General features: G+C 40.0%; 1 protein-coding gene across 1 annotated transcript in view; it reads right to left on the bottom strand.

The window, feature by feature from the left end:
* Positions 1 to 424: 424 nt before the first annotated feature.
* Positions 425 to 18918, bottom strand: part of LPAR3 (lysophosphatidic acid receptor 3) — an 81277-nt gene continuing 62783 nt past the window's right edge. Inside the window, exon 3 of the mRNA XM_032151984.2 lies at positions 425 to 2815. Within this exon, the coding sequence (XP_032007875.1) occupies positions 2490 to 2815 (326 nt within the window). The 3' untranslated portion in view covers positions 425 to 2489. The remainder of the gene's footprint in view (positions 2816 to 18918) is intronic.

Below are 18918 nucleotides of genomic sequence, written 5' to 3'. Positions count from 1 at the left end.
TTGGTGAGCTCTGTGACCCCGCCACTCGTCATTTCTAAATATTCCCGACTTCCTTACTCTTGTGCCCTTGCTGAGATGTGTGTGTGCATACAAACAAAAGCTATATATTTCTACCCTGAGTTTCCACACTTTGGACCCCCTCCAGACACCATTCTGAATATGACACTCTGCTGCAGGGTACTAAAAATTGTTCTTTCCTCAAAATAAAACCTTTAAAGATCCCTTAGTAGCTATTTGGGGACTGGAATTCAATTTCAGTTCTCCACCCTTTGGCCAGCTATAGATTCAAAATGCTTACATAAAACATTGAGAGTATGTACTTCATGGCAAATTTGATTTTTCTTCTGCAGTAGAAATGTATGCTGTGGCTACCACAAACTATATTTTTACTTAGAAAATACACAAAGCAATAATGCACCTCAACAAGAGAGAACAGATCTTTTAAAATTTTATTTTATAGGTAGCTTTGATAAAAGCTTCAGATAGACTCACATACTATACAGAGTTTGTGAAATCTACACTTTCAAATCATAATATTCTCTATTTTAGGCTATTATATTTAGAAGCATGACTTCTCAAATCCTTTTATTACAAGTAGTTCTTGCACATAAATGTTATATCACAATAGCAAAAAAATGTAAACTTCTTTTGCAAACTACATAAATACTATAATATCTGCCTTGAAGTTATTCTCATTTTAAATCAGAATACACTCTAAATGTTTTACATAGAAAATTCTGGTCGGTAGCCTATGTGTATGAAACATTATTTTTTCTTTCTTACCGACTTGTCTTTCATGTTGCCTACTTAGGTCTCTGAAGGAGAAAAATTCAAAATAGAATCCAGATCAAAATTCAGTTCACATGTAAGCCAGGTACCAGAAGGATGCCGTTAAGCTTGGGAAAAATAAGAGATGTGAAATTATTCTACATGCTAAATCCAACATGCCACCAGTTGGTATGGAGGTAACTGAAGATAAGGACTGGGGTCAAGCTCATATTTCATTCTATATGGAAGGGATTCAGCCTGCTTGTCAATACAGCTTTTACTCTGACGTATAAAAACGTCTGTTTTCAAATGAACACCTCTTTCTCTTTTCTCGTACAGCGCAACAGATCATTGCTACAGCTCTAGTCCTAGACTGGAAAGTCTAGGTGGCCGGTGAATTGATTTCACCTTCGCTGTCCTTCGAGTCTTTAAATGCAAAGTGAAGTTGCCTCAGCTTCCCAAGTAGCTGGTATTACAGGCATGTGCCATCATGCCTGGCTAGTTTTTTGTATTTTTAGTAAAGACGCGGTTTCACCACATTGCCCAGGCTGGTCTCATACTCATGGCCTCAAGTGATCCACCTGCCTTGGCCTCCCAAAGTGCTGGGATTACAGGCATGAGCCAGCGTGCCCGACCTCTCTCCTTGATTCTTAACACTGTTCTTTGGTCCTCTTATTCCTCTGTCCCTTTGCTGGGTTTTCTCTACCTGCTCCTTAAACGTTGGTGTTCTATTGGCTTCTTTTGCTCTTACTAGGCAAGATTATCAGCTGGATGTTCCAGAGGCACTTCAAACTTCACATTCTCTTCTCCTTGTTTTCTGCATAAACCCTTTACTAGCTCTCCACCGTTTTTCACCATCATGAGGGAAAATGAGCACTAATGTGGGCTGGTGGGAGGCAGTCTGGGGCGGTAACACCGTATCTGAAATACTCCAGGAATCCATGTTTCTTTCAACAGTCAGATTAAGCATTCCCCAGTCCAATCCCCAGATATCTTTGAATAAAATCAATAAAAATCAGTAAAAACAGGAATACATACACACACACACACACACACACACACACACACACACGCACGGAGGACCATACCAAGGCCTTTTTCAGGTCAAAAAGGGTTTCCACATTGACCTTTTTTGTTACTTTTAAGTAAGTATTTTTCCTCAGAATGTTCCTTCAGTTAAGTATCAGGTTTAATCTGGAGCTCTTACTGGTTTTTCTTTGATTCCTACTGAAAACCTAGCTACTGGCCATGGTTTCTTTGAAGAAGAAAATACCATTGTTGAAGCATTTCTAAACATTTTTAATGCATGCAGAAAGAACTACATAGACTTTCCAAGCAGCTATATAAGGTGGCTCAAGTAACATTATTATTTATTTTGGTCTAAGCCCTTTCATAACGTCCTTTTAAAATACAAAGAGAATGACTACGAAATGGTGCCAGAACCCAGAAGGCCCATCCGGACTGACAGGAGCTCTGAGTAGTTCACAGGACAAGCAGGGACCCGCCGAACCTCTCCCGTTTCTGTGCTTTCTCTAAATGCACCAGGTCCTCTCTTTACTGCCCATGCTTTTAAACGATGAAAAAAAATTTTTAAAGAAATCTAGCAGTGATTAATGGAGACCTCAAATAACACTGCACATGGGCTTTGTTAGAGACAGGTAACCATTCTTAACAGCTCTTTTCCCAGAGGAGGCCTGGCTGGGCCGAGAGGCATCCAGAGTTTAGGAACTGCTTTTATTGCAGACTGCACCTTGGCTAATACTATCCTCTATGTATTGGCTGCCTGTGTCACTCCTGCTGAGGACTGCGGAGGGGATGCGAGAGGGACGCCTCTCTGGGTTCTCCTGAGAGAAGCAGCAGATCATCTTCTTCATGGTGCCATACATGTCCTCGTCCTTGTAGGAGTAGATGATGGGGTTCATGATGGAGTTGAGCAGTGCCAGCAGCAGGAACCACCTTTTCACGTGCTGCACGCCACACTGCCTGCAGTTCAGGCCGTCGAGGAGCAGAACCACCAGGCCCGGGGTCCAGCATACCACGAACGCCCCTGCAAGGAGAGAAGAGGAAGCAACAGACGCTCAGACCTTAGGGGGCTTATTCAGGTTTTCTTCTCTCCCAGCCTTCAGCCAGTGGCATCAATGGGCCTTCATGATTTGTTCTGACAACTGCAAGGCAAACTTCCACCTACCATCTGAGCATTTGAGACCTACGCTTGGTATAGGCAAATAGCTGGGAACCTCCTTGACTATCAGTCACATTTCATTTCACTTTCTTTTCTGCTTACCCAGGTCTTGTGATTATGAGGGGCTCACACTTACATTCTGCTTAGGAGGCAGTCCACATGCATGATCTCCGTTAGTTCTCTGAACCACACTGGGAGGCTGCTGCACTCATTATCCACATTGGACAGATAAGAAAACCAAGGCCCAATTCTAGGGGGAGATGAGGGGAGAACTCTCTGACTCCAGGGCTCCCACGCTTCACCCTACATTCTGCTGTTATAGAAATCAGATTTTCTAAATGTGCTCTTGAAAATAAGACACAATGAGTCTACGGCATTCTCCTAGTGGTTTAACTAAGTCACCTGCTCATAAATTTCATTCTTCATAAATTCATGTGGATGCTTAGTAAGCACTACATTCTTTTTGACATATTCATGGGCCATCTGCATAATCATCTGCTCTACATTTAGATTTTTTGGTCAGAAATAAATCTTTCATGATGAGACAGTTAAAAATCTACTTTTCAGACTCTGCAATTGAATATGAACTGTAGTCTCTTCTGAGTCTCTAGCCATAGGATCATATTTACCTTACCTCTAAATTTCATGATATTTTTCTCCCATTAAGACATGGGTCCACTATTTCCCTACTATTATCATAACCTCAGATAGCAATAACGACTAATCTTTATACAGCACTTACTATAACGAGGCACCGGTGCAAATGCTTTCCTTGATTAACTCATAGGACCACACTATGACATTGGCATTATTACTATCCCCAGGAAACTGAGGCACAAGAGAAGTTAAGTAACTTGTCTATGATCAAATAACTCTTAAGAGACACGATTTTGAATAGAGGCCGTCTTTCTCCACGGGCTGTGCCCTGGGCCACTATATGACCCGCCTCTGTAGTATGATGTGGTTGCTTTCGGCGAATGTCCTTGTCATTTCTAAATGCACTTGCTTGTCCACTCATAAATATTCATCTGAAGCTTACAATGTGCCAGGAGCTGTACTAGACAGTGAGTGAGGTGAAGTCCATGCACTCATGGAGCTAAAATACTAACAGAGGAGACGACAAACAAGCAAGTTTGTAGATGATATCACCATCTATAGACTTATGATATCTACTCTAGATAGATGATATCTACTCTACTGGTTAGAATCAGTTCTGCACAATATTTCATATTTCTCTTGTTGCTTATTTACTTCCAAGAGATATAATACTAAGTAGGGCAAGTCAAGGATTATAAAGAGGCAGTGTAAGGCAGGGAAGAGCCACGAGCTTTGGGGTCAGACACGTACGCACAGCTTAACCTATGAGCAACCCGAATTATGGGAATTACTTCACTTTTCTCAGCCTCAATTCCCTCCTTTATACAATAAAGTTAATAAACCCAACTATGTGAGGTGGTGGTTGTGAGGATCAGAGGTCATGGAAAGTGGTACCCAACACCGTGGTGGGTTCGCTGAGCAGCAGTTATCATGAGGTGCTTTGTTTCCACAAAATATCTATATGTTTAGTAGCTAGCAGGGGGGTTGAATTCCTTATTTCATAATTACAGTTCAGCAGTGGTTCCCTTTTTTCTCCACCTTGTATTATTATTTTCGGTCTGGCTGATATATGTGAATAAAGAACTGGACTTGGAGATAAGAGATCAGAGATTTGGGTTCTAATTCTTCACTTACTGTACAACTCTGGGGGACCCATGTCATCGCGCTGGGCTCAGCTTCCTCAGCTATCAGCTGAGGACTGACTTTAGGCTAGGTCTGAGTTTTTCTAGTGGTGGGTCAGAACTTGTTAGTGGGTGTGCAATCAATGTGACAGGTTCAGACTGTTTTTTTGTTTTATTCAGACTGGTTTGAAACAAATAAAAGAATTGGATGGGCAGCCAAGTTTGGAGCTACCAACTTGAGAATTCATATTAGCAAGTTTTTAGCCATACCACCCGATAATTGTGTCTGAGAAACAAACAAGTCAAATTTGTTTTATGGAGTTTTATGGAGAGTTAAAAGCCACAGTTTCACAGAATTCAGCAGTTTCCTACTTGGAAAAGAGTTCAGAAGCCGCTTAGCACTATCTTTCATTCGTAGGAAAAAGGCCTTCCCTTTGTACATCTCAGGACAATCCAGGCAAAGGAAATGCCCTGGTCAAGGGAAGCTCCTCACCTGCTGAACAATGGCTTCTTCTCTCAAATAACTTCATTTAGGTTGGGCACAGTGGCTCACAACTATAATTCCAGCACTTTGGGAGACTGAGGTAGGTGGATCACCCAGGTCAGGAGTTCGAGACCAGGCTGGCCGACATGATGAAACCCTGTCTCTACCAAAATGCAAAAAATTAGCTGGGCGTGGTGGCAGGCGCCTGTAGTCCCAGCTGCTTGGAAGGCTGAGGCAGGAGGATAGTTTGAACCCAGGAGGCGGAAGTTGCAGCGAGCCGAGATCATGCCACTGCACTCCAGCCTGGGCAATAGAACAAGACCCCATCTCCAAAAAAGTAAAAAGCAAAAAAATATATAAATACCTTCACTTACTCGAAAAGAAGGCTTGCATCCAAACTCTGCCTGTTGTACTCTTCCATTTGTTTTGTGTGATCTTCTGCAATAGCCCAGGAAAAGTCTGTGCTTTCTTTATGTGATGCCCTTCAGGTTTTTGAAGACAGCTAACGCTTCCTGTCTTTCTTCAGCCTTTTCTCCAGGAGACACATATTTAATTTTATCTACTAGTTCCCAGATGGATACCTCTGGACTCATTCATATTTGTTAATGCTGAGATTTTTTTTTTTTTTTTTTTAAGTAATCTGGGCATCACACAAACTCTTCTTTGAACCCTGCTGGTTCCCAGCAGTCATAGTCTGAGCATTGAGGCTAAATACTCAAAAGACATTCCTTTTAGTTTTTTTCTTCTGGATTTATGCAGATTGGTAGGCAACTGAGTGATAAATATTTTCCAGGATCTATCACACACACACACACACACACACACACACACACACCCTCCCGTCTCTTTTAAGAATTAGTCCAGTTACCTGTTTGAACGTTCCTGACATCTCCACATTCTCTATGAATTCTCCAAGACTACAGACCCAGGGTGTGGAGGTGTGTGGGGAGGTCTTATGTTTAACTGCCAACATAGAGCAAAATCCCCCAAAGAATGAACTGTTAGATAAACTGTGCATCTCTTCTGAGATGTGTTTGGAGAGAGATCTTGGCCTCCAGGTGGAGGAGGCTTGGAACAGCTGTGTTTCCCAGGGTCACTGTCGGGGAGCATCTGCTCAAGGCAACATCTCTGAAGCACCTGTTCTCTAGTTTAGCCACCTAGTATGTTTGTGCTGTTCTGTCAAAGAAGATTTGCCTTTTGTTGTTCACTGGAAACAGTGTAAAGATAAGATCAGCAGATTTTTATTTCTCTTCTGACACCACGGCCAGCCAATCAGCCAATATTTTTGTTGGATTCCTTTGGATTCCTTCCCTCCTTTCATCCCTCCCTCCCTTTCTTCCTTTCCTGGCCAAAAAAAAAAAAATCTTTCCTTTAACAAACCAAAGAATGATGTAATGGTGATATATGCAGCTTCATGGTCAGACATGACATACTACGGAGGGGCCCTTGAAGTCCAGAAGTACCCTCCCACTCCTCCTTCACTCTCTTTAGTAGTAAGATGCTTTATGGGCCACAGCTGAGCAGCCTAGCATAAAGTCAGGAACATGGCTCTGGTGCCAGGCTGCCTGGGTTCAAATCCTGGCTCTTCCACTGATCGGCTGTGTGCCTTTGACCACATCACCTAACTTCTCTGTGCTGTAGTTAACTCAGGTTTAAAATGAGGGCAGTACTAGTACCATTCCCAAGGGTTTTTATAAAAATTAAATGGATTAATTCATATACAATGATTAAAACAGGATCTGACACAAAATCATTGCTCAATAAAAAGCTTATAAGGTTTTAATTGAATGAATTATTTTATGTAATTCAATGAAAAGGGAAACTATGTAGGAATTATCATATTATGACAAACAGCATCAATGTGAAGACTCATTTGGAGTGTTGGGTCACATGATTAATTCAAAACAGAGTTTTGTGCTGGGGAGAAAACTTTCATGATAAAAAAATCACATCCTTAAAGAATAAAAAATCACATTAAAAAAATTCACATTTAATAATATGAGAGTGGGGTTTTAGGAAAACATTGGCAATTTATTTTTATCCTTGAGTGTGTGTGCAATACACGCATGCAAGGGGGGTGTACTATATTATTCAAACAAAACTACAAAAAATATATGTGAACTTTAAAAAATAATGCTTAAAAGAATAAAAAAATAAGAATATCTGTCTACTTACCACCCAACTTAAAGAACTTAAAGAAACTTAAAAGAACACTATCGTATCTTTAGAGCCTCCTGGGTGCCCACCCCAGTAGCCCTCTCTCCTGTTGAGATAAACGTATCATACATTTTGGGCTAATCATCTTCTTGCTTTTTCTCATGGTTTTCCAGTATATGGATGTAATGTTAGACATCATATTGTTTAGATTGATCTGTTTTTTAACTGTACCATGATTTGCATTGATTTTGGTTATCAATATATTGGGATTCACTTCTAGCATCTTATTTTGTTCTTTGTTTAATTTTTTCTATATTTCGCTTTTTCCCCCCTCTCTTTTTTGTATTGAGATCTTTTATTTTTTCATTTCCTTTGGTTTCATTTTTCCCCTTCCACTGGTTTGGAAGTTGTAGACTCTATTAAATCTCGACTTATATGTTTAACAAAGTATAAAGTTGGCCAGTGTTTGTCCTTCCTTCCCGTCAACATAAGGACCTTGGGACACTCCCACCTGGATTTTTTGGAATTATACAATTTCATATAGAAAGGACTCTTCACATCAAAGTTGGTGGCTATAGCTTTTGATGTCAGGCTTGTTTAGTTTTTCACTCTTCACAACACAGTAACCCTCTCTTGGGAATAGCAGAGAGAATAAAAGTGTTACTGTTATGGGAAATACAGATCACTGGAGCTGGGTGGGGCCTTAAAGATTACCAGTGTTTTTCAAACTTTTGACCAAGCTAAATGAAAAAGAAAGGAACTTTTAAAATAATGCATATTCCCTGGTCCCACATTAGACCCAATAGTCAGAATCTCGGGTGGGACACAGAAATCTGCAGGACTAAAAAGTTCCCTGGGTGATCATGATGCACAGCCAGTTTTGTAACCTATTTCTCCATGCTGACCCAAAATGGTTTAATCAAGCTGGATCCATAAGCAAAATTGTAGATGCCATATCTACTTAGCAAAAAGCCATGGAAAAGAGAGAGGGAGCAGAGTTTTTTCAAATGAGAAAATAAGCATCTCTAGAGATGAATATCTACAATTTGCATTTGGGAAAATGTTTGAGCACATATGCAAAAATAAACACACAAAGAGTGGCGGCAAAAGTAGTCTATAGGCAAGGCATCCACAGTCCTCTGCTGCTCTTTGGCTCGCCGTGCCAGGAATGCCTTCTCACCTCCTAATCTGAGGTCTGCTTTTCTTTCTAAGCTTAGTGCATACTCTGCCTTCTCCACTGGAGCTCCCCCATCTCTCCCACCACAGTGTCCATTTCCTCCTCTCAACTCCTGTAGCACTTTCTATCTATAGCATTCACATGGCACTGGGCACATTACCTGCTTAATTCCTCTCTAGCATTTCCTGAGAACTCTGGGTCAGGCGGTGTGCTCAGGGCTTTACATGCACTTCCCCTGTAAAACTCAGAGCCCTACAAAGTTGCTACTTTTATTATTATCCTAGACTAACATACAAGAAATTTGAAGTTTAGAGTAGCTCAACAGTTTGTCCTAGGTGCACAAGCCAAAAAATAGAAGTTATCATTTGAACTCAGGCCTGACTTCCCCATGCAAACTCTTGAGCATTGAGCTATACCAGAGGTAGTTTTTAAGACATATGTCTTGTGTCTCAGGTGTGTTCTAAGCTCCCTAAGCATGTTGCTGTGCCTCATGTGTTTGTATTCTTAGAACTAAATATCTAGCCCCACACTCAGTAGCACAGGAGATGAGCTAGGTGAATGTGACTGAAATTTATTAATCACTTCAGGGATTGACAGGGACAGAACCTGGACCTGATGACTCTAACTCCTGTCATTGAGGGTCTCAGTCGAAGTGACACTCAGTTGAGCTGGTGCTGAAGGGCAAGAATGACTGTGCACAGGTGAGAAACAGCGTGAAGCATCTGGGTAATTCCAAGTGGTTCAGGATGGTTTTAACCCAGGAAGATGATTGAGGAAGTAAGGTAAAGTCTGAGAGGTGAACACAGGGCTAGATTGAGAAGGGCCCTGTGTGCAATAATCAAGAGTTTGGATTTATTACGGATCAGACACTAATAAGTCTGTCTCAACCAGGAGTTCATGCAGAAAATTAAGTCTGAATGCCCTTAGGCACCCATTGTATGTAATGAACTAACTTCTCTTCTAAGCATCTAGAATGGTGTGAGTTATGTACCATCCTTGAAAAGATTAAGAAAATATTTCTATGTTCCATGGTTCATAAAGGAACCCCATTGAGAAAGGCTAGATCAAAGTTTTTCCAGACACAGTAGCAATTCAGTGGGTTGTGAAATCAATTTAGTGAGTTGCAACCAGCAATTTAAAAAAAAAAAAGAAATAGAAACAGAAAATATCAGAGTGCATCAAGTATAGTAAGGGCATGTTTCATAAAACTTGTTTCAATTACACAGAAAAATAAGTGTGTGAACTGGGCTGTGATACAAAATGTACACTATTTCTTACTGTGGGTCCTGCTTTTTTTTTTTTAAAGTTTGAAATCCACTTCAATAGATCAGTGGTTTTCAAACTACTTTTTTTTTTTAAGTAGAGGAATACTTTTCCCAAAGGAAATATCGCATTAAACTTCAAAATCAGAGCTTCTCTGACTAAAGAAAGAGACGGAGGAGGGGGTATTGACTAAAGCCCTATGTAGCAGAATGGGCTCTCATCTTCATACTCCAAACACCCTCTCCCCATACACGTCCACACACTGAGGCCCCTCTGAGGGGCTCTTGGCAACTCTACTGACCACTACTTTAAAAATACTGTTATTGAATGGTAGTTCTTCGAAGATTTTGAATCAGGGATGTGAACAAATCTCATATTTTAGAGTAAATCTTTATCTAAGTGCTCAGGATGGACTAGAGGTATTTGTGGAACTAGAAGTCAGCTCTAATCTGCATCAAAATCATCTGGGCTGCCTGCTTAATATTCTGATTTCTTAAAACCTAGTCCTGCCAAATGAGAAAGTGAGGAAAGTGTGATCTAGGCATCTCCATGTTAGCCATCTCCCTGGGGAATGCTTTTGCATGGTAAAATTTGAGTACTGCTGGCCCACGAAGGGAGATTCATCTGAAGACTAGCTAAAATCCAGGTGAAACTATCAGGATCTGAAAAAGCAGTGGTTGTGGAGATGGTCAGAGAAGTTGTAAGGGGGAAGGAAATGTGAGACCTGATGAATATTTGGATCTAGGAAGTGAGGGGAGGAAAGACTCCAGGGTGAGTGGGTAGCATGTGGCTATGATAACTAAGCAGGGAGACAGGAGGGACAGGTTTAAGAGGAGACAGTGTTCAGTTTTAGGCATCGGGCACTTAGAGTGTCTGTGGCTTCTCCGGCTGGAGATGTGTAGAAGGCAGCCAGCAGCATGGGTCAGAACTCTGAGAGCTCCAAATTGAAATGCTGATTTGGGAGTCATCAGCAGTAGGTGGTAACTGAGGCAAATGTCCTTCTATTAATAAATATTTACTAAGCAATTACCTACCATGTGCCAGTGAATGCCTTTATGATGACTGAGTTTGTATAACAAACCTATTTCCTTCTGTGGCCAAGTGACAGGTCAGTTATATTGATAAGAAGCAATTTTTTTTTTATTTTAATGATGTTCTACATCCCTTCAGTACCTGTTTAAGAGACTCACTAATAGTTCAATTAGACTATAAATAAGGTTTCCTCTAGTAATTAAATAAACTAGTTTGAGAGTTGTACTCAAAAATCAGTAACGTGAGTTCAATGTTAATTTTTAAAGATAAGTGAATAGTATGCTAGAATATTCAATTATAGCACTGAGATGATATCTTAATGACTGCAATTTAAGGTAATCAGAAACATCAAATTAAGGAATGTCTAACACTCTGGAAGGTACAATTATATTGGTGACAAGCGAAGTAAAAGATCTTGCAAAGTCCGTAGTCAACATTATTGTTTACATACTCGATAACAACCCCCACACCCAAATTTGGAAGTTTACAAAACACCTCAAATAGTACCTTGGTTAATACCTCATCTCCACATTATAGGAAATAAGAAGGGAGAACACCCTTCCATCTGGAGAAGCACCCTCCCATCTGGAGAAGCACCCTTCACTGGAACATATTTAAGATGGTTCAGCATTCCTGGGGTTTTGGTGATGGATAAGGTCTCAGTTTACACAAGGCCTGTTCAACACTCAAACTTTTCTATTCCTTCTATTTAGACTTGCAGCCATATTTCCATCTGTTTAAAAATTCACACATGCAATTAATCAAAGAATGTTGACATGAGTGGCACACAAATAAAACATCCATAATGATAAAAACAATCACGCAGAATACTCTCACTTTGCCACATGGACTACTAATTTCATCACAAGGGAGGATATATTTTAAATCTGTTCACTCTCTTATTCTTTGTTTTTAGTCCAGGAAAAAGCAGCAGGGCACAAGCAATAATACTAACCTAGTAAGCCGCAGGGCCATCTGATTTACTAAAATAGAAAATTGTAACTCTACATAAAAGTCAGGTTTGTGGACCTCAACCTAGGGAGGCATTCTTCTTATTTGAAAAGGAATTTTTAAAGTAGAATTTCAAAGTAAGCATCTACTTTTGATTAGAAGCATTATAATGTATAAGTTACAATTAACAGAATATTTAAGTGAAAATGCTCTTACGACATTAAAGAATTTGTTTAACAATTTAAAAATAACACTTCCAGATGTGGTATGCAGTCAAATTCATATTCATTTAGCATTTCAGAAGTCCAATAACTCAGAAAATAGATTGTCACATATGTGAAAGGAATGAAAATATACACCTTTAGTAAATCTGACTTATATTTTTACTGTAGAAAAAAGGACACTAAGATGCTTCAAATAGATGATGAGCAGTTAAACATTCCATAAATGATTCATTTAACACTATTGTTACTACTGTTGGGTATTTTGACTCTAACAACTGGTTTTAGATACTTGTTTTAAACTTGTGGCCAGCTTTCCAGCTTTGAAAAACTGAAAATCTTGATACCAAGGGCAATAAAAGATAAAATTTAAAGCAGAGGCATACCAGCTAGAACCACTGCCTAGACCTAATTCTAGTGTTTAACTACAGGCAACAGCTGGAAGTTATAAACCGTGTAAGAAAACACCATCTCCACCTCCAGATTCCACTTTAAATGTTATGTGTACTAAACAGCAATGCCTCAATACTTTACCAGCTATTATATCGAGGGCTCTATGGCAGCTAAGAAAAGGTGTGAGGTCAGCTGTGTGTACTGACAGAGTAGCAGCTATTTGCCTGGTATAATCTTAAAGAATGACAGATCCCAACGAACCTTCCCAAGGATTGGACATTCTTCCTGCTGAAGTCACTCCTTTGGATTCAGAAGTCCTCTGTTGCAACTTACCTAGAAATGCTAACATATTAGGCTGTGGGCATGTAATATTTAATCACATAAACTGTCATGAGCACAGAACAGTGCCCTGGGGGAATGTATAAGAGATATCTCTGATGGGGTTGAAACATTTTGAAAGGACCACAGCATTGGGCATTGCACAAGAAACTTGACCTACCTGGGACACAAGATTCTGGACATAACAGATGGCATAAAATATCACTCTGAGCTCAGAGGAAAGGAGTATGAATGAAGTGGCAGGCACTGGGGGAGTGGTTGAAACCATGCTGCCTTAGAGAGAGATGGGCCTGGAAGAACTATAGCATGGTACAGCTCAGGAATGACATGGTCCTGACACAGGCTATCACTTTCCATCCTCCACTCATGGTTAAGAAACCATGACACTATTTGTTTCTGGGATCAGATATGACCTAGAATTGCAATCTTGCAGCACAATGCTCCAAGCAGTCTCTGGCAATCAAATAGAATCAGCCTTGAAATGAAACCTACTTATCCCCATTATAGTAAAATGAGCATAGGCTTGAAATCAAGCAGACCCTGAGTTGAAATCCTGGTTATGACTAAAGGCAAATCAGAACACCTTCCTGGGCCTCCATTTCTTAGCTATGAAATGAGCATGATGATATGACCCAACAGGATTTTTGTGAAAATTTAATGAGATAATATGTGGAAAGTGTCCAACACAGAAAGCACTCAGAAAATATGAGTTTTGACTACCCAGATAGTGTTGGTTACTTCCTCTGCTGTCCTTCTTAGGCAACTTACAAGTAGATCTGGGATAGTATTTCAGTTGCTGCTGTGTGCCCACACATGTGTGCACACACAATTTCTCACACCCTGCTCTGTTTCTGTATCCACCTGGCCTCCTGCTAGACTGACACCCTAAGGGGAGATCTCTTTTGTGTCTTATTCCACTTAGATTACCCAGTGCTTAGCCAAATGCCATACGCCTAGTGGTGCTTAATAAATGTTTGCTGAATGAAGGAGTAAGGAGTCTTGATTCAAGTTCAGATCCTGGACTAGAGTGTGAGTTTTAAAAGGCCATTCTATTTCTCTGCTCCCAGTGTCTCCATCTATATGTCACTGAGATTGGATGAGAACGCCCTGTAAGGGTCCTGTCTGCTGTTACATTTGATGGTTGTGGGATTGTCTCATAGCTTCCTTTAGTCAGCCAACACGCAGTGCTAGGAACTGAGGAGAAAGGCAAACATGGATGCTCTGCATCGTGCAATGTGAGAGAATCTTGTGGTAAAACTTAAGACCATGTCACCTGACTCCAGCAAAAACTGGGATCTTTATGGAGTACAGGAATGCTCTCAGATATTCAATATCTAATATGCAATGGGCATTTGTTAAGTGTCAGGCACTGTGGCTCATCACTGGGAATAGCAAGATAAGGAGACAGAGGAGTAAATGATTCCAGGCAAGATATACCCAAGATGATGTAAGGGCATGCTGCCTGTCTTCACAAGGGCTGAATTTAATGTTCTCTGCAAGGCCACCATGTTCTGTGTTTTTAAATGGACAGGAATGTTAAGAATCCCTCTGGTTGGACATTATAGATAAAGGTGATGCAAAGGGGCTCACTGAACATCCGCTCTTTCTCCAGGTCTTCAGGACTGTACTTTATCTCTCGGATCTTCTATTCTAGTCACAAATCCATGATTGCTACACTATGTTTATAAGCTCCCTCTGTTTAAAAATGTACCATTAAACAAAATGTTGCCAGGTTTGATGATGATGGTAAGAGGTTCCTAACTCAAACAGAGAAAGGCCCAGGAGGCAGGGCCTGCTATCCTGTCTTGGTCATCAATATGGTTGGCAAACCCTGAGGATCTCAATCCCCACTTACTGTGGGTACTCAGAAAATCTGATAATGAATAAAAAAACAAATGTATAAACAATATTCCAAAGTTACAGAGCAATCACGCTAAGTACTAATAGAACCCTTCAGGCTATTTAAATGATGTAAAAACCAGTATAAAAACACCATATGGACATGACTTTCCTGAGTGTAAGGTCTTGCTGGGTGTGCACTAGAGAATATAATGATAATGGTGCTTTGTGGAGTTGTGCAATGTGAAGAAACATCACTACATCACTACTCTAGAGCTCAAGAGTTATTTTACATATATTTTTGAATTATGTATAATAGCAACATATAATATATACATATATATAGTGCCCAACAGCCATATCTTAAAAAAAGAATAGATGTGATTTTTACAGATAGTCTGAAGAATTTCACTCATTTCATCAGGCTAGTATTTGTCATTTTTGATGAAATCATATCAGAAAAATTCAACAAGAACTTTAAGCTTTTAGGTCACAAATACTCTGGGAATACTATAGCTTTTCAAGATTATTTTTCCTTTCTAGCTGACATTTTCTTTGAATGGTTGCCAGAACTTGTTTTTCTTTTTAAATCTTAAATTTAGTAAACCGTAAAATCTTTAAGTCTTTACATTTAGTAAACTCAGCTGTATCTAGGAATTTTATAATGCAGCTAACACCCCTGAAAATCATGATTCATCCAAACAGTGGCATACTATACAGCTACTGAAAATAATATTGTTATGAAAGATGTTCATTATATATTGTTTTTAACCAAAAAAACAGGTTACAAAACACTACGCGTAGTATGATTCCATTCTGACTACATTCATTAAAAATAAACTGATTAATAAATTAAGCAGGCATCTGTGCATGTGTGTGCTTAAAAAAGATCCTGAAACAAATATCCCAAAATCCTAGCACATATAATCTACAGGCAATATGATCCAAATGATTTTTTACCTCTTCCTTGCATCTTTCATTATTGTCTTAATTTTTTGCCATGAGCATGTCTTTCTTTTAAGTAATACATCCTCACTAAAACTACTCCTGTTGCCATTTTGGGAACAAATACATTTGCATGCACTAGATTTCTACAGCAAGAAACACTATAAGATTGATACAAGTTGAGAAACTCTAAAGTCATGACTGACTTTCCCAATTAATCTTTTAATGGCAGTTTCACTTAATTTTATCTACAGTTTACTAAATAGAAAAATGCACTGAAATGCATTTTGTATGAGGGAGTCATTCAATGGTAAAACCACAACATAATCTTGGAAGTTGAACCAATAAAAATCAATTACGTACAATGTGCGCTTTGTTATTGCAGTATTAATTTAAAATTTGTTCTATTAGTTGTATATTAAATCACAAAAAGCACAGGGAAACATATTGTACTGTACACTGAACCAAAAGTCACAAATGATAATTTTCCCCTTCTCTCCAAGAGCACAACTCTGGCTGGTCCCCATTGGAAAACTGGGCTGGGGGAGTGGAAGTCAGTACAGATTATGTATTATGGGGGTAGGAGCTGTTAAATTCTTTCATTTATTATCAGAGGATGAAAGTCAACGACTCCATCTTCCAGATAACCAAAGCTTAAAAACCTTTAAAATAGAAGCATACCTCCCTTCCTTGAGAAGTGGAGCCTACTGATCACACCTCTGTCTTTTCTTGACCAACTGTCATCACCATGAGCATGTTATCCCAGAGTGGGCGATATGACTGGAGAGCTGCCCTTCACTTGTGCCCTCATGATGCAGCCATACCCGTGGTCCCTGTGCCCCTAACAGGCACTGCTGACCATTCAGTTTGCTAATTTACAGTCGACTTAGAATGCAGATAACCACATCTCGTAAGAACTGCGACTAAATAAAGTCAACAGAGCTCTGAACAATGACATCATGAATAAAGCACATTGAAAGGCTTTGAGACAACTATTTGTGTGCAGAGGACATTTTCTACCATGGGTGTAGGTGCTAAAAGATTTTTTTTTTTTTGAGACGGAGTCTCGCTTTGTCGCCTAGGCTGGAGTGCAGTGGCGCCATCTCGGCTCACTGCAAGCTCCGCCTCCCGGGTTCACGCCATTCTCCTGCCTCAGCCTCTCCGAGTAGCTGGGACTACAGGCACCCGCCACCACGCCCGGCTAATTTTTTTGTATTTTTTTAGTAGAGATGGGGTTTCACCGTGGTCTCGATCTCCTGACCTCATGATCTGCCCGCCTCGGCCTCCCAAAGTGCTGGGATTACAAGCGTGAGCCACCGCGCCCGGCCAGATTGTTTTATAGATTAAGTAAGTCCAGGGACACCAAGAACACACAATTCATATCCACATGGGATAATTTTAAGAATTCATTCTTTCTCGTGAAAGATGGACAACACTCCACCATTGTGACTACTGAAAATCAAAACAAACAAAAAACAGCCAAACCAAAAAGAAGAGGGGGTGGAGGGGAGGAAGAAAAAGAAGAAATAATTATTTAGCAAGTATTTATAGCTCAGTTACAAAGTTTCATCTGAGATCTGGACACTGCCAGGAAAACACATTCATCTCTCTCTCTCTCTCTTTTTTCTGTTCCAGGCCCTCACTAAAAGCAGGCTAAGTGAACGAAGGACACACACACAGATATAGAGATATGCTGCTGTGAGTGTACCCTGATAATTCTTAAATAGTCAGTTTCTCCAATAATGCATTTTGCTTTTTTATGCTTTTTGCTGCCAGGAGGGGAAAAAATTCAAATGGCAATCATTTATAGTTTTAAATTGGCAGGGGTATGATTCAGAGCAGCATTCAAATTCTATCAAAATACCCTTCACTTGTGACTTCTGATCACATCTAACTTTTCCCTAAGCTGTTAGAATTGGTATTTATTCTAATTTTCTTCAAAGGGATGTAATATAACATCATGTTTGTTTTCTAAAAGCTTTTTAAGTTTACTTTGTAATATACAAAGCAATGTTAGTAAGAGCACAGTGCTCAATCCCAAGAATATGGCAATAATTACTGATTACCCTTTGAAGGGGCAGGTCATAAGGCCAGAGGTACGAGCGTGGACTTGTTTTCTTCCTCTCCTTGTTCCTAAGCTCCTTGGCTGTCCCATGGCCCCCCAGGCCTCTTTTCTCACATGTTCTCCTTTGTACACTTTTCTTCATTTTCTCTTTTTCTTCAGGAACTCTGCTTCTTGCAGAATTTCCTCAGATATTCTGTAAATATTCTATTTGTGATAGTAACCTCTCTTAATTTAGTAATCTCTTTGAACTTCAAGAGCACTCCATTGATTCCGTTGTTCAGATTATGGGTACGACATTGCTGTCCAAGGACTTCATGCATCATCCAACAAGTATTTATTAAGCCCCCACCAGGAGCCCACGTTAGTGCTAATACTCAGGACACAGGTAAACAAGATGGCCACGAGCTCTTCCCTAGCTCCTGACTTCCTCAGCTCCTTCTCACAGTTTAGGTCTCAGCTCCAACGGGATATCTTTGGAGAGGTTTTCCTTTGTGCCATGTAAACTAATACCCAGCCCAGCCATTCCCTAAAATATTATTCTGCTTGATTTCCTTGTATCCCTCTCTGCAAATTCTTTTTTTTTTTTTTTTTTTTTTTGCTTATTGGTTGATTGGTGCATTGATTTGCTTGTTGTCATTACCCTAGTTGGAAAGTAAAGTAAACTTGAAGGTGGGAACTTTGCCCATTTAATTCATTTACAGGTACCTTCCATGTATAAGGTGCTGTCTAGTTCCCCTCTAGAGATTCTGATTCTATGAGTCTAGAATAGGGCCCAAGAATTTGAATGTCTACCAAATTCTCTGAGGGATTCCCATGCCCAGGTGAAAGTAGGAGGTGCTGGAGTTTATACAGACCCAGATCTCTAACTCATCTGCCAATCTAAAAGTTTGATGACCATATCTGCTTCCATCCCACTGGGGGATCCTTCTGCTGGGAAGGAAAAGAAAAGATCTTCAACTGTGATACACTCTGGAGGCTCTTGGGAAATGTCACTTGGTAATAATGAATGGCATGGGCCTGTAGGAACTTATAAAAGATCATGCAAGTCAGGCTTATGCTCAAGAAAAAAAATAATGGCAAGGCACAATTTGGTTAATAATGTACTATAATGATGAAAATATGCATCCAGAAAAAGAAAAAGAAACATTCTTTGGAAATGTTTCCTTGGTTTGCACTGAGCAAACTTTCAAAGTTTGATAGAAGGAATATGAGGGAATGGGAGTAGAATAAGGAGGAAAGCAGAAAGCAGCCAAGTAAGGCAGAGGACATAAATAGAACATGTGTAAGAGACAGCAAGGGAAGGAAAGCAAGGACAGACAGGGCAAGCAGTACAGGGCAATGACATTAAGGTATTCCATAAAAACCCGAAGAGAGAAGAAAGGCT

Source organism: Hylobates moloch, unplaced genomic scaffold (genome assembly GCF_009828535.3).
Source record: "Hylobates moloch isolate HMO894 unplaced genomic scaffold, HMol_V3 SCAFFOLD_5, whole genome shotgun sequence".
Taxonomy (NCBI): domain Eukaryota; kingdom Metazoa; phylum Chordata; class Mammalia; order Primates; family Hylobatidae; genus Hylobates; species Hylobates moloch.
Note: the sequence above shows the minus strand (reverse complement) of the source record. Positions and strands in the feature narration are given on the sequence as shown.